Source organism: Folsomia candida, unplaced genomic scaffold, assembly GCF_002217175.1.
Source record: "Folsomia candida strain VU population unplaced genomic scaffold, ASM221717v1 Fcan01_Sc015, whole genome shotgun sequence".
Lineage (NCBI taxonomy): Eukaryota > Metazoa > Arthropoda > Collembola > Entomobryomorpha > Isotomidae > Folsomia > Folsomia candida.
In genome coordinates, this window is record NW_019091207.1 from 1,348,276 (window position 1) to 1,362,538 (window position 14,263).

Here is a 14,263-nt window from a genome sequence, read left to right on the forward strand (position 1 = left end):
ACGTGATTATTTCACATCAGATTTTAATGGATGGTTATCTAGCTGACTAAGGAAATTCCTATAATTCGTAAATTTCTAATAAACCGACGTACTGCTTGGCTGTGCGTGAACCAATTGAGATTAGCCTATTAAATGAGACTGCATGAGAGAGCTACAAACTATAAATGACGAATAAATCAGTTTAGATACCAATTTTTTTTGCAAGACTGACATTTTTTGTTTTTATTTTCAATTCCTTTCTGACATTTCATTCTGACATTCATTAAACAGTTATATATTTTTGTCTGTTCTTGTGTTTGTCGTTAATAATGACTCAAGTCTTGCTGTCAGATTCTTCATGTCGATCCAATTATTTATTCATTCTTCTCATATTTACTTTTTCGTGGTTGATCACACATTAGCAGGTCGACTTATTTTGTCGTCAGCATGTTTATTGTTTCCGTCCATCGACTTCAATAGACGATCCCATCATACTTCTGCACATAATTAATATTTTTTTAAACCAATTTACGAATGTTTCATTGATGGGATGACCCATATACCACACATTTGAGAGGTTTCCGCGTTTCTTAAAAATTCTTCTCTCATTACACTTGACAATTGAATGTGTGTAACGATACCACAAAAATTACAAATTTATCATCTCTTTAAACAATTCAATTTTACAACCGAATACAAAATCGAATCAACAAAGGGTAATAATTTGAGTTTTCTTTTCATGAGTTTACATATTAATAGAATAACAAATGACTAAGGCTATTGAAGTTAGTTTTTAATGGCCGAATTAGTTTCAAATTTAAAAATGAGGCTCTCACTCCGTGAGAACAATTAGTAGCCAATTATACGGATATATTCTTTAAACTTTCATAAAATCACGCGAGATTAATAGGAAAGTAACTTCACTGCACTTATTAATATAATATAGTACTGTGTACACAACTTACTCACTGTTTAACATCAGATACTTTTAGTTTCCTGTTTAATGTTTTTTCCTTCTGATTCTGTATTTTTTAAGTGACCTAAATTAAGGGTATTAATAATATAACCATTTTCTCTGAAATTTTTTGCCAATCTATTTTCGCCAAATATTGGTGTCTAAATATTAGAACATTTAAAGGGACGAATGGATAAATGAATAAACTTTACTTTACAATTTTGTATTGGTGGCCAGCCAATTAATGTAATTCATTTGGAAAGATTTTTCTGTCAGAAATGGGTAACAATTTGGATAGTAATCCTTTTTTTTACCGACAGTTGAAGTGTGGCCTTAACGATAAGAATCCCTTTCGCAAAACTAACATCCATTTCAAAAAGAACAATAGTATTCTTATGTACGTTACATACATCAGGTTTACCAGTCCAATTCATCATCTTATCTACCAATAATTCCAATAAGGAATACTTGAAATATCAACTTGCATCTTTTCTTAGTTGAAACACCACTTTAAGTCCCTATTTAACTTTGCTACTACGGACACACACATACATACATTGAAACATAACATTATTAGCCAAAAACCTAAATCTTTTTCTTCTTCCTAAAAATGGGCAAAGAATTCCGTTCAAACCATACTTTCTTGTTTTTGTTGCTTTTTCTTCTTTCTCTTCTCTTTCACACTTATCATAGATGAAATCCAGTTATTATTATTTGAATTGTTGCTTCCTTTATTATTTCCGTGTCTGTTGCTGGGCCAATTGTAACTGCTGCTGCTGCTGCTGCTGCCTTGCTGTTCCGTCTGAAGTTTTCCGATTTGTCGGCCATGATTATGATTATTACTTCCACTCCTTTTCAATTCGTTCTTTCCTGGAGGGGGAGGTACCTTTTTGACGACCCGTTGTTGTTGTGGTTGTTCCATCGGCATAAAAAATCCGTGACTTTCGGCGGCTGAGGGTGGTAAACCATATCCAAAGTTATCATACATTGAGCCAGCAGGATCAGCCAGCATGAGGTGGCATTCCACTGCGGAACTGCCAGAGTCCGCTTGTTGTTGTGGATTATTAATAATTGACGTTTGTTCACGACTAGACAACTGTAAAGACATCAAATAATATTAATATAAAACTTAAAGTAAGGCAGTTATTTTATATTAACTTACCGTACTACATCCAAATGATCCGTCCAGAGCAGGAAAATCATTTTCCGATTGTAAATGATATCGGTTCTCCTGCCTGCGTTTCTCGTCTTGGTAGTTAAAGTTGTTCCTGATTATGAATGAGCAAATTTTATGTAATCCCCTTTTTGTAATGTCGGTTATTAATTACGCATAAGCCAATTTGTGTTATTTACCTCTCAAAGAAACAATGCATGTAAGGACATGCATCACCCTTGTGACACGATCCTTCCGCCCAGTAACGACATGTCGTCAAGTCATGGGAAAATTTACAATTTAATCCTCGCTTGCATGAGCCGTCCACCAAAAAGTATTTACACGGTTTCCCCTTTGTTCTAAAACAGAGGAAAAGAAACTCAGTTTTAACCATATTAACTTTCATTTTACTAACTTAAATCCGTCTTTAATTACCGTCGGCGACTACTCTTTCCAGCCTTTCCAGAAGTAGTCGACGTGCTCCACGTGTTGTATGAGAATGTTTGAAATTGCCCATAATCAACATCATTATTCATAGTAGAATACGGTTGTAAAACGACTCCTGCACCTGCCCCTTCATTAAACCCGACAGCACCATCACCCCCACTACAAAAATCATATTCCCCTTCGCCATATTCGCCGGAATAAACGTCTTCATAAAATCCAGCTCTAGAAGAAGCATCAATTCCAATCCCTGAATCGCAGCAATAATCAGATTGATCGAATGTAGATTGAGTGGCAGGTTGAAATCCAACTGCATATCCATTGTAGCCATTATTAAATTTGTTACCATAATTGGAATCGTCCTGTAATTAAAAAAAAATGAAAATATTAATGCATAAATCTCAAACGACTATAAAGATTAATTGATTTTGTTTGTCAAGGGAGTTGCACAACTTGTACAAATCGAGAAAAGTTATGGCGTAATTGCAACGAGTTTGTGGAACTGGTATCAAAATCTGGGTAGTATATATTCTTGGCATGCCTCAATTTACCCCGTGTTGTATGAAAGGAGAGAAAGTTAGCACTCCCCTTGACAAGGTCGGACGACACACCCGGTCAATTGCAGCACACAATTGGCCACTATTTTTTTGCATTTGCAATTTTAATTTACTCACCAGGAACCAATCCGTTGCTTGAACTACATCGTTGTTGTTGTTATTTTCAGTATCGAGAAATGTGCTGTTGGGCTTAAATTCAAAGGGGGTTCGGGATCCACTAGAAATACTTAGGAGATCTTCATTGTAGCCGTAACTTCCCCAATCAAAACCGGTGAGAGGTCGGTGTGATTCGTGTTGTTGGATGGTAGTGGTATCTTCATTTCCTGAAGGTAGCAAGTCCTTAGATTCGGTTTGAACAGCCTTCTCTGGTTGAGGACAGAGTTTAAACCGAATGGGGAACAATGTCTTTGCAGGGCGATGAAAGAGGTTGTATTCCTTCTCCTGTGAACGGATAATATAAAGGACATTGAAAACTTTGCTGTTTATTAAATATATGATTTTAGTGATTTAACTTACAGCTCCAGCAAACAGCGTGTAATACTCCGGAAGGTTAGGGTTATTTTCATGACCAGGAGGAAGGATGCCAGGAGGGGAAGAATACTTGTAGTTACTAATTTGCTCGATGACATCAATCGGTGTGAAGTGCGTGGTCCAGCTGTAGAGTAAGTTGGCCGGGGGAAAGTGTTGCTCATAAAATGTTTTGGGTTTCGCTTTGAGCAATTCGTGAACTTCCAGGTCAAAATCCCCCACATTGTCGCCACCCTCCAAATCCAAACTGCCAAAAAATTCCTGCACGGCGCTAATCTCTGCCGCGTCTGCAGGATCTTTCACGACGGGGCCACCACTACCATTCAACCCTGGAACTGACGAAGACTTTCCATTTACTCCTGGTATATACGGTTTGAAACCAGAAAACTCTGAATGATTCAGTTGTCTCAAACTAGTGTCGTTTTCTTCAGCGGCAGCAGCAGCACCACAATAAGAAGATGATTCGGGATCGTCGTCAACTATTTCGTGGGAGTGAATAGTGTTAGAATCTTCTTCTGTTGCAGTCGGTGGCTGTGGTGGAAATCCAAAATGTTTTATCATCGAGTCAATAACCGAGTTTCTTCCGTTGGGATAGATTATCCCGTCTGGGTCGACTACAAGGTCAAAGGGGTGAGTAAAACATATGGGTTTATGGATAGAAGCGTCGTGATATGAGAAGCTCAACATTTGCTGTTGTGGGTCATATCCTTGAAATGAAGAGCTGCCATCGTCATCGTCATTATCATCATCGCCAAAGTTGTTTAGCGTTGCTAGCTGACGTTCTTGCTGGTCGATCTGATTTTGAATGTCGTAATAATGTGAGCCAATCTGCTCCTCTGCTGTGACGGAAGGGCTGGCCCATGGGTACACGTTATTATTACAACTAACTGGTTTACACTCGGCGGATATGTTGTATCCTCCGGTGGCGTAAGAAGGGAAAGCTTGGGCCTCAATGTGACCACCACCTCCCCAAATAGCAGCAACTTTGTCGTCGAACTTTGACAAGAATGAACTCATTTCGTCTTTCCGTCCACCTATGGATGCCTGATGATGATGTTGTTGTTGAAATGATTCGCTGCATTGGTTTCCCCCAAAAGCAGGGGGCTTACTGTTACCCCCATTCTGGTTCTGGTTCCATTTCAACTTGGCCTTGTCAACTTCCGTCGACAAGAAAATGGATTGAGACTGCCAATCTTCAAAGTAATCATGGGTACATTCTCCGTCATTCAACAAATTGTCACTTGGTACAAAGAATTCTTGTTGCTGTTCACAGTTTGGATGGTGGCACGAATGAGGACTCTGTTGCACATGAGTGTGACCATGTTCAGTGGAAACGGAAGAAATGGGTGGGTAGTGTGACTCGATAACATACACTTCTCCAATTGCGACGGAGGAACCGCCAATGTTCCATGAAATTTCGAAATTTTGATTGTACTGCTCATCCTCTTCGGCGAGTGTACTAGTGTTGTAAGAAGGAAAGAATGAGGAGCACTGCACAGAAGTAGGATTGGGATTGAAGGGCATGGTGTCATCGTATTCGTCAGGAGATAATGGACGCACAAAGATTGGATCATATTCTTTACACTCTTGCACATCATCATCCTGCAATTAAAATAAAATTAAGCATAACATAAACGCGAACGACTTCCTAAATAATTAAAGTTAAATTATTATTTTGTAATATGGTTTACCTGTACATAGTTAGTATTGGTACATAGTTCGGGGCCTTCTAACTGAGAAAATGACGACGACGAGGACGACTTTGGGAGAATGACGTTGTTATTGTTGGAATCATCGTCCTCATTGGTCGTCACTGTTGACGAAGGAGATCCAAAAGGTTGAGGGTTATTGTAGCAGTTCGGCATCAGTAATTGTTGTTTGCCCAGATTATTAAAATTTGCACAGGTATCTGACAGCGGAGAATAGGGTTTCATGGGAAGGTGGTCACTCATTTTCTCTGCCTCTCCAGATTCTAATTTAATATTAAAACATAAAATCATTATCAAATTCAAACAGCTTATTTTTATTGAAAATACCTAAATCAGGTTGTTTGTCGATCAGTGACCATTCTTCGTCAGTAAGGAAAAAGCCAACTGGAGGAAGTGGATGTTCAATTGGATGGAGTCGGTTCGTCGACGTCACTCTCAAGTTGTCAAGTTTTAATAAATCTTCTTCTTCCTCGTTCTCTCCTACCAGCAAATTTTTCTTTGGATTGATAATAGCAATAGGTTCGGAGAGGCGATGATTGGAAGAAAAGAATATGTCTCCCAAATTGATGTTCGTGTCTGCGGATTGCGCAAAAAGGGGACCACAGGATTCCACTCTCATCCTTTCATACTGCAAAAATGTATAAATAAATACAACTCAATTACTGATAAAAACACTGGCTGAGTCACCAGCACACAATATTTAACTATGTATGCAATAAGTATTCAATAATATTGCTTGCTGGCAAGCTGATAAAAATTAGATATTCTTTACCATATATATTCACAGCTTCCGTCGAGGGACCCAGATATTGATGAGAAAAGAACCTTTTCCAGTTTGGGTACATTAGTTAGTTCAGAAGGTTTAATTCCACGTTCGAGTGTATGTATGTGAATGAGTACTTAAATAGTTCGTTCGTTTCCTACTAATCCTACCCAATGTAACCTAGTACCTAAAAAAGGTTGAAAGGTATTTGGACAGGAAAGGATCAAAGAAGGAAACTAACTTTTTTTTGTATGTGTGCTTATTATATATCCTGGAAAGTTTAAACCAATTAATTAACTCCCCTTGTCTCTGAACTATATACTCGACTGGACAAACTGAACGAATGATACGGAAAAGGGTTCCAATACTTTGACCAATTTGGGTTGTTTCTGAACAAAAACTCAAAAGTCGGACCGAAATAATGACAGGAGCAAGAAATTATAATAATAATGATAATAATAACTCAACAATGGATGATCTTGAACAAGTAACGTTTGCGAAAAATGGCGTAAGCAACAAAAGGGCTGAAACGGGACAAGAAGCCGGAACGTTGAAAGTTAATAAAGTTGTCCGTTTCTTGTAATTTGTGTTCCATGAAATATTACGGAACTTCTTGTTAGCTTGCAACTAAAGGACTTAAATAAAAGCTAATTATTAATATTCTTACTTCTTTGTTTACCTATCTGATTTTGTAACCCGTTTCACTTCCAACCACGGATGGAAGTAATGCTGTATGTAGAGATATAACCTAGCTAATTAATTAATTATTATTATAATTAAATTAATACGGTGGGTGTAAGTTGATCGTTGAATGTTACTCTCCCCTATAGCGTCGTTCTGTATCTATGTATGCCGTTTAAAATCTGTGGTGATGGATGGGGGAGGTTCAAGGTTATTATTCTTAGCTTCTAATTTCGTTTCAATAGTATGTTCAATGTGTAGTGGATGATGATCGACGAGGAGAAGTTGTTGTAGCCGTTTGTTAGAAGATTAGGTCGTGGTTGGTGGTTTAATTAGTTGCGGTCCAAGGCATCGTAATGGTGGTGACGTTTTTAACGATGACCGACGTTCACTGCTCCTCAGATGTTGGTTGAGATGTAAGTTGCTTTATCTTCTTCGGAGATGACGAGCGGGTCTTTCTTCGGAGACTGATTGGGCGACAACCTCGACCAGCTGAAGAAAGATGGACCGCGACGTGCATCCGAAGATTTTTGGACTGAAAATAACAAAAAGAAAAAAGATTCACAATAAAAATTATAACTAATTCAATCCACGATTCATTTACGTTTGGATTTTAATAAACAAATAAATTGTATCTAATTTACATATAAAATCCACGCTCCAACAGGCTTATATAAATTTCAAATTTTACCAATAATAAACTCCGTTTTTATTACCAATTGTACTAAATTGGCTTTCTTTAATGTAAAAGGAAAATCCCAAAAGCCTCATTGTTCTTACTTTCTCCCATATTAATGCAAATATAACACAAATTAATTCTCCTTCTATTGTCCTCAGTCTTATACTAAAGCCCATAAAAACGGTGAATGAACGGATTTTGTTATTAATTACAAAATCTTTAACCCAAACACGCTCCCTTTCATTTCAACCTTTTCCACCACAACAAACATGACCCATCACCACCTTCGATAAGTAGCTTATCCACCAATTAAAGTATTAATTAACTTACGCAGGACAATTTTGGCTGCCGAAGGTTAGAAAGAGTTGGAGGGGCAGAAATCCTTTCGGAGTCCCATGGAGAAGGACTGAAGGGGTGTCCACGTCCCTGGCCACCACTCTTCCTCTAAGTCTACTATCCTGTCCACTGCATCATCAATTAAATCACACCAATTAACTAATTACAATTAATTTTTTCGAAAAAGGAGAAAAATAAAACGCGAACCTTTGACGAGGACGTGATGAAGCAGGAATAGCAGAGGAATATAATATACACGCCAATGAGAGAGCTGCTGATCACGGACGACTGCGACTAAATCCTGACATTGGCAGAAAAGCGCACCCACACAGGACGTAAACAAAGCGTAAATCTAGGATAAAATATAAAATTGGATTTTATTTTTTTGACTGGATTTCAAAATTTCTGAAAATATCGGTTTGTGTGGGTGTGGCCTTTAGGGGATTAATAGTGCATAGTCATATAGCAGCAGAGCGTTTTTTTAGCGTGCGAGCGAGAAGGAAGGAAGGAAGCGGAGGAACAACATTGTTTGGACGTCTGTGAAGCTGTACCTGGGTTTGAGTGCACTGCTGCCGCCCACCGTCCAGCTTCCTACCGCCAACCGCCGCCTCTCTTCCTACCCGCAGATGCCACTTCCAAAAAACCTTGTACATCGACTTCTCTAACCCTTCGCCGTACTATAATACCCCAAATTGTTAATTTTACTCTAAAATACTCAAGAAATCCAGAAAACTAACTAACAAACTAATAAAATAGTCCGCATAGGTTCCTAGAGCGGGATTTCAAACTACCGCCTCCATGCTCACATATATTACCGACCACACCCCCGGTCATCACTTAATGCGGACCCGCACCCGCCAGATAGTACTGGTCAAAATTACCAAGCCGGTAAAAGTCATTACTTGGAGTTTTTGCTAATTTTGGGTTTGTCGCAGTTTCCTACAGCGGGATTTCAAACTACCGCCTCCATGCTCACATATGTTATCGACCGCATCCCCGGTCATCATTTACTGCGGACCCGCACCCGCCAAATCCCTCTGGTCAAAATTACCAAGCCGGTAAAAGTCATAATTGGACTTTTTGCTAGTTTCGACTTTGTTGCCGTTTCCTACAAGTCGTCCAAGATGAAATTTTCCAAAGCAGACATGAACAAAGCTCATAATAATACGGTATCCTTCTGCGAAAAAGAGTTTTGGACGGCGTTTCTGCGAGAAGAAAGGGTGCCACACGAACTCTGTCGAGGATTTTTCCTCAAAATGGCAGAGTTTCGTGAAGAGACGAACCCTCCGAAAAGACGTCGAGCGGCACAAGAAATTGTGTCCGAGCATGTCCCATTATATGCAACCACCTATGACCCCCACGCCCAAACCCAGGACACACAAGCTGAAAACGCCCCCCACGCCCAAACTGAGGAGACACAAGCTGAAGACGTCCCCCACGCCCAAACCGAGGACACACAAGCTGAAAACGCCCCCCACGCCCAAACTGAGGAGACACAAGCTGAAGACGTCCCCCACGCCCAAACCGAGGACACACAAGCTGAAAACGCCCCCCACGCCCAAACTGAGGAGACACAAGCTGAAGACGTCCCCCACGCCCAAACCGAGGACACACAAGCTGACCAAGTAGAATTTGTCCACGTCGTCGTTCTTGAAGACGAACCCATCGCTCACGATGGACAAATCTTCGTAAACCAAGCCGACCTCGTTAGCGAACTTGGAATTGAGCAACGCCAAGCTGATGACGCCCCCCACGCTCACACAGAGAACATACAAGTTGATCTAGTACAACTTATCACAACCGCGCTACTGGAGCATGTCGGCGTCGCCCAAGATGAGCAAATCCTCGTAACCCAAACCGAACCTGTTCAAACAGAACACGCCCACAAAGACCTACCTGAAGAAAGCTTTGGCGCACAAGCTGAGGGTCTCCAGGACGTCCAAGCAGAGCACGCCCGTATAGTATTAAATAAGAGCCCCGTGGTTCATAGACCCTTTCATCCAGAACATGGCACGGCAAGGAGATTAACCAGAAGAAGCCCAAAGCCTTCGAAGCGCTATCCAACAGCAGAATACTACGTGCCACGAAAGACAAGAAGCGTAAAAGAAAGCTGGTGCAACTGCGGAGTTCGTGGGGACGACCACTTGCCAGCGGTAGAATGTGATGGATGTGGTAAGTGGTATCATTACCAAAAGGACGGAGTCGGAAAAAATCATTGCGACTACAAAGAGTCCAATGAGTGGTATTGTCTGGAATGTCGGGATGCAGCAGAAACTGATAAAAATGACAGTATTGAAAAAGATGGGAACGACGACCTGGATTCTGAAAACGGAGATCAAAATGACGGCAACGACGACGTACAGAAGTTTGATGATGACACATATACCGAAAAACACGACGGACCTGAGAATGATGCAAATGGAGGTTCCGAGGCGGATATGCAAAATAACGAGGAAGACGCACAAGAAACCTCACACCAGTTCGATCACCAGACATGGTCAGCCGACGAAAATGAAACCGTACGAGTTCACGCACCTTTAGCTGATGTACAACTCGATGTGGACACAGTTTGTACTGTCCTTGGCATTTCTCAGGAAGAACTGAATTATATTCCGCCTAAAAAAATGACAGTTATATTTTCCCCAAACGAAGCTTCCAAATTTTTTGACTACAAAACCTCAAAATTTGTAGAAAACAAGATTCGTGGGGACGTTATTTCGCAGAAACTTCGGGAAGCTGGCATCCTTTGCCGTTTTAAGAATAGGCGGGAGCCCTATTATTATTCGGAAAGGAAAAAAGATCAGCCATTCGCTCGACAGGAAGGATACTGCTCATGTGGAATCAAATTTCAAGTAACTTTCCCATGCAAACCAATCCAGGGAGAGGCCTTGGAAACTACCTTGGAATCTTTCGGAGTTTTCACCCTCGTCCAAGGAAAAAGGACGTCAAGGCCAATCACGGGGATCGAACGAGAAAAACTATCAAACCAATTATCAACTACATCGGCAGCAAAGATATTTCTCACAGACTTGAGCCATGTGAAAGGGCTCGAGCTTTTACATAAAAGCGTTCCTCCCAGTGCAGACGCTCTACGAACTGTGAAATCAGAGTCCAAAGGAAAAGTCAGACTGGCTTCTAATGTTGTTGAAAAATCACTACCAGACAAGCCACAACGCCAACGCCACAATTTGTGGTTACATCCAAGATTTTAACTTGGATGCAAAACTTTTTAGGCTGGATCTTTTCGACCAGCAATCAATAAAATTATTTACGGACACAATTTCACGAGAATATGTTATTGTGGGAATTGATGCGACAGGAGGTATTTTAAAGCCCCTCCCACGAGATGCCCTATATCCTAGCAATGATCCTGCTGAAAAAACTCACAGGAACAAAAGGAACTCATTGTTATTGTACACTATTGTGGCGCAAACGAAGCAGGGAAGCTTCATTGTGGCTGACAGTGTTTTAATGCGAGGTCAATCCAATGATATTGCGGGTCCTCTTACTAGCATCAAGCGAGGTGTGAAAAAATTACGCCCATATCAGACGAAGAGTGCCCCTGATGTAATATGTACCGACTTTAATTTCGCCATGCTTCATGCTGTGTCTGAGGGATATAACACAATGAAACTAGAAGAATATTTGAAGAAAAGTTACGCCGTCCTCAAAAACGAGGACACGTTTGCGGGAGATACGGCGTGCATACAATTGTGTGCATCTCATTTGACAAAGTCATTTCTTGACAATGTTCGCAAGAAACCCGTTGGACATAAATTTCGAAATGAGATCGTGGACGCGAGCGTGCGAGGGTTAGCCAAATTACAAGAGGCGTCAACGCTAAACGACGTGGAAATCGCCATGAAGGATATATGTACCCTATTTGGGAAGGAGAAGATGTCCCACGAAGATGTCCAACACAATCTCGCGCGAATCAAGTCAATTTCTCTTGAAGAATGGGTGGATGGGGACGTTATAGTGGATGACTATGCAGGACCAGACGAGGAAGAAGTAAACGCAAGTAGGTTATTACGTGAGAAGTCGCCATTCTACCACACTTTTCAGAAAATAAGAAGAATTGAAGAAAAACACGTGAATTAGGATGCAGAGTTGAACCCATTTTACAATCCTACTGTGCTGAACGTGTTTGAAAAGACATACGCCCCATACGTTGGAATTTTCGCACGTGGAGTTGTGCAGCAAACCAAGAACGCCAACTTTGTCCGGGCAACGAATGGATCATGTGAATCAGAGTTTCGGCTATTAAAGCAAAATCTCATCGTGGAACCGGAAAATGTCGCCGACTTTGTTCGGCATCGCTTTGAAATTACAAATGGTAAAAACAAAAAATTTGTATTCGACAATCTACCAAAGAAACCAGCAAGCAAAGAAGCTAAGCTAGTTACAAAAACGCTGCAAAATGACGACGAAATCGAACGTGGAGATATTCCAAAGGGACTAATTCAAGAAGAAGTTCAAGAATGCAAGGAGACATGGAGCAAAAGAAAAAAAGGCGAACGAAAAAATAGATATTTACATAATAGGACTGAGCTTACCAAGCTTGACGAGGAAAAGGCAAGAGAGAATGCAAGGGTTCAAAAGATTGGGAGAGACAGGTCTTCTCAACCCCTTCAACAAGTTCTTACTCTGAACAATCAAAATAATGTAGCACGAACTATGGATGGATGTTTGGAGACTCGGTAATGTAGTATTTAATATTTAAACGAACTTTAATAACCGTTTGATAGCGTATTCTACAAAAATGCCCGACTGAAAGATGTTTTATTCTAGTCTAAATACTAATTTATTCCTATACAAATTCGGGAAAAATAGGCAAAGGCGTAATAAAACATCCGCGGAAGAAGAGGAGACTACCACAGCTAACCTGGAGTCAAAGTTCAGGAAAATAGTCTCGGACATTCTGACGGATCAGCAAGGGAATTCTGGTCTGATTAGCCTAACTGAATTTTTGCAAACATTTATTACCAAATTTCTTATAACAGTTATAACAATAAAAATCTCTTATATTCTTAGCCAAGCAATCGCTGCGGAAGCAAGTTTTGGGTGAAGAATTTGTCACCCAGGAGAAACAATATCAGCGATATAAGTAACTTGCAAATACATAATAATATGGACGATGAATTTAATTGTAATTATTGTACAGAATCGTTGAGAATCTTACTGAGGATTCACTCATGATGGCTTACTCCAACATTAAAGAAGACATAATGGAACTTTACGTGGCCAATCGGGATGAATTTGTCGGCGGCTACAAATGTGCTCGACAAAAGGTCGCTAAATTTTCCCAGCTATTTAACTAGAACCTGATATAGTAATATTCTAATACATTATTTACGCAGATGTGGGTGGAACGAAAGCCAAACTTTTCTGGAAATTTGCAGCAAATGGTGGTATCACATCCATTTACCACAAAATCTTGCTCTAAGATATGTTCCACAGTTTCCTCCGATATCCAAAAGCTTAAAAACATCTCTGCTCTAGGATTTGAAGTATCTTGACAATGATTATTTCACAATTTACATTTAAAGAAATTATGTATTATGTATTCTTACTATATATTCTTATTTCAGGACATTTTACAAGTAACAACCGTTCTGCTTCCCAAAACACTGGAGCTAATTTACTCTGATGTCTTGAAAACACCACTTCACCAAGCAAGAAAAGAGCTTTCCAACATCTCGCCATTTGACTAACTTGATAAGCTTATAAATTTAAGTTATACGAATCTATACTACATGTTCATTATTGAGAATCAAAGTAAAACTAAGGAAGAAGACAAAAGTAACTCTGAGTTTATTTATATGGATCCGATGCATCTGGAGGGTGCGGGACCATACCAAAAGATGACCAGGGGTGTGGTCGGTAATACATGCAAGCATGGAGGCGGTAGTCTGAAATCCCGCTGTAGGAAACGGCGACAAACCCAAAATTAGCAAAAACTCCAAGTTATGACTTTTACCGGCTTGGATATTTTGACCAGAGGGATCTGGCGGGTGCGGGTCCGCAGTAAATGATGACCGGGGATGCGGTCAATAACATATGCAAGCATGGAGGCGGTAGTTTGAAATCCCGCTGTAGGAAACGGCGACAAAGTCAAAATTAGCAAAAAGTCCAAGTCATGACTTTTACCGGTTTGGTAATTTTGACCAGAGGGATCTGGCGGGTGCGGGTCCGCAGTAATTGATGCCAGGGGGTGTGGTCAGTAATATATACAAGCATGGAGGCGGTGGATTGAAATCCCGCTGTAGGAATCTATGCGGATTATTTTGTTAGTTTGTTAGTTAGTTTTCGGGATTTCTTGAGTATTTTAGAGTAAAATTAACATTTTGGGGTATTATGGTACGGCGAAGGGTTAGAGAAGTCGATGTACAAGGTTTTTTGGAAGTGGCATCTGCGGGTAGGCGGTAGGAAGGGAGGCGGCGGTTGGCGGTAGGAAGAGAGGCGGCGGTTGGCGGTAG

The 14,263-nt window shown here is 40.4% G+C and overlaps 2 protein-coding genes and 1 non-coding gene across 4 annotated transcripts; 2 read left to right on the forward strand and 1 right to left on the reverse strand.

Moving 5' to 3' along the window:
* Positions 1-192: 192 nt before the first annotated feature.
* Positions 193-8,117, reverse strand: LOC110856126. Of its 2 annotated transcripts, XM_035856860.1 has the most exons (12): positions 7,992-8,117; positions 7,779-7,913; positions 6,098-7,304; positions 5,653-5,953; positions 5,308-5,588; positions 3,605-5,218; positions 3,206-3,529; positions 2,878-2,893; positions 2,523-2,781; positions 2,288-2,446; positions 2,097-2,202; positions 193-2,030 (listed from the first exon to the last, which is right to left on the reverse strand). In XM_035856860.1, exons 3-12 carry the CDS (start codon positions 6,098-6,100, stop codon positions 1,563-1,565), a joined length of 3,531 nt encoding a protein of 1,176 aa, XP_035712753.1. In that variant the 5' UTR covers positions 6,101-7,304; positions 7,779-7,913; positions 7,992-8,117; the 3' UTR covers positions 193-1,562. The 2 variants fall into 2 exon arrangements, with proteins under 2 accessions (XP_035712753.1, XP_021960261.1); XM_022104569.2 differs by having other exon boundaries at positions 2,523-2,893.
* On the forward strand, positions 3,086-3,179 carry LOC118437734. The gene has a single exon (XR_004836313.1). It is a non-coding gene; the product is annotated as a U6atac minor spliceosomal RNA (small nuclear RNA).
* Positions 8,014-14,229, forward strand: LOC118437702. The gene is made up of 8 exons (XM_035856996.1): positions 8,014-8,130; positions 8,225-10,974; positions 11,018-11,795; positions 11,886-12,484; positions 12,618-12,730; positions 12,819-13,075; positions 13,145-13,294; positions 13,376-14,229. Exons 2-6 carry the CDS (start codon positions 8,753-8,755, stop codon positions 12,893-12,895), a joined length of 3,789 nt encoding a protein of 1,262 aa, XP_035712889.1. The 5' UTR covers positions 8,014-8,130; positions 8,225-8,752; the 3' UTR covers positions 12,896-13,075; positions 13,145-13,294; positions 13,376-14,229.
* Positions 14,230-14,263: the final 34 nt, after the last annotated feature.

What these genes read in the sequence shown, in the direction of transcription:
- LOC110856126 (XM_022104569.2), bottom strand. An exon ending in CGACAAACAACCTGATTTAG is followed by an intron (nt 5,589 to 5,652) that starts GTATTTTCAATA and finishes ATATTAAATTAG; the next exon opens with AATCTGGAGAGGCAGAGAAA. An exon ending in ATGCATTGTTTCTTTGAGAG is followed by an intron (nt 2,203 to 2,287) that starts GTAAATAACACA and finishes ATTCATAATCAG; the next exon opens with GAACAACTTTAACTACCAAG.
- LOC118437702 (XM_035856996.1), top strand. Translation starts at nt 8,753, where the DNA reads ATGCTCACATATGTTATCGACCGCATCCCCGGTCATCATTTACTGCGG. An exon ending in CAACGCCAACGCCACAATTT is followed by an intron (nt 10,975 to 11,017) that starts GTGGTTACATCC and finishes AAAACTTTTTAG; the next exon opens with GCTGGATCTTTTCGACCAGC. An exon ending in GATGGATGTTTGGAGACTCG is followed by an intron (nt 12,485 to 12,617) that starts GTAATGTAGTAT and finishes CGGGAAAAATAG; the next exon opens with GCAAAGGCGTAATAAAACAT.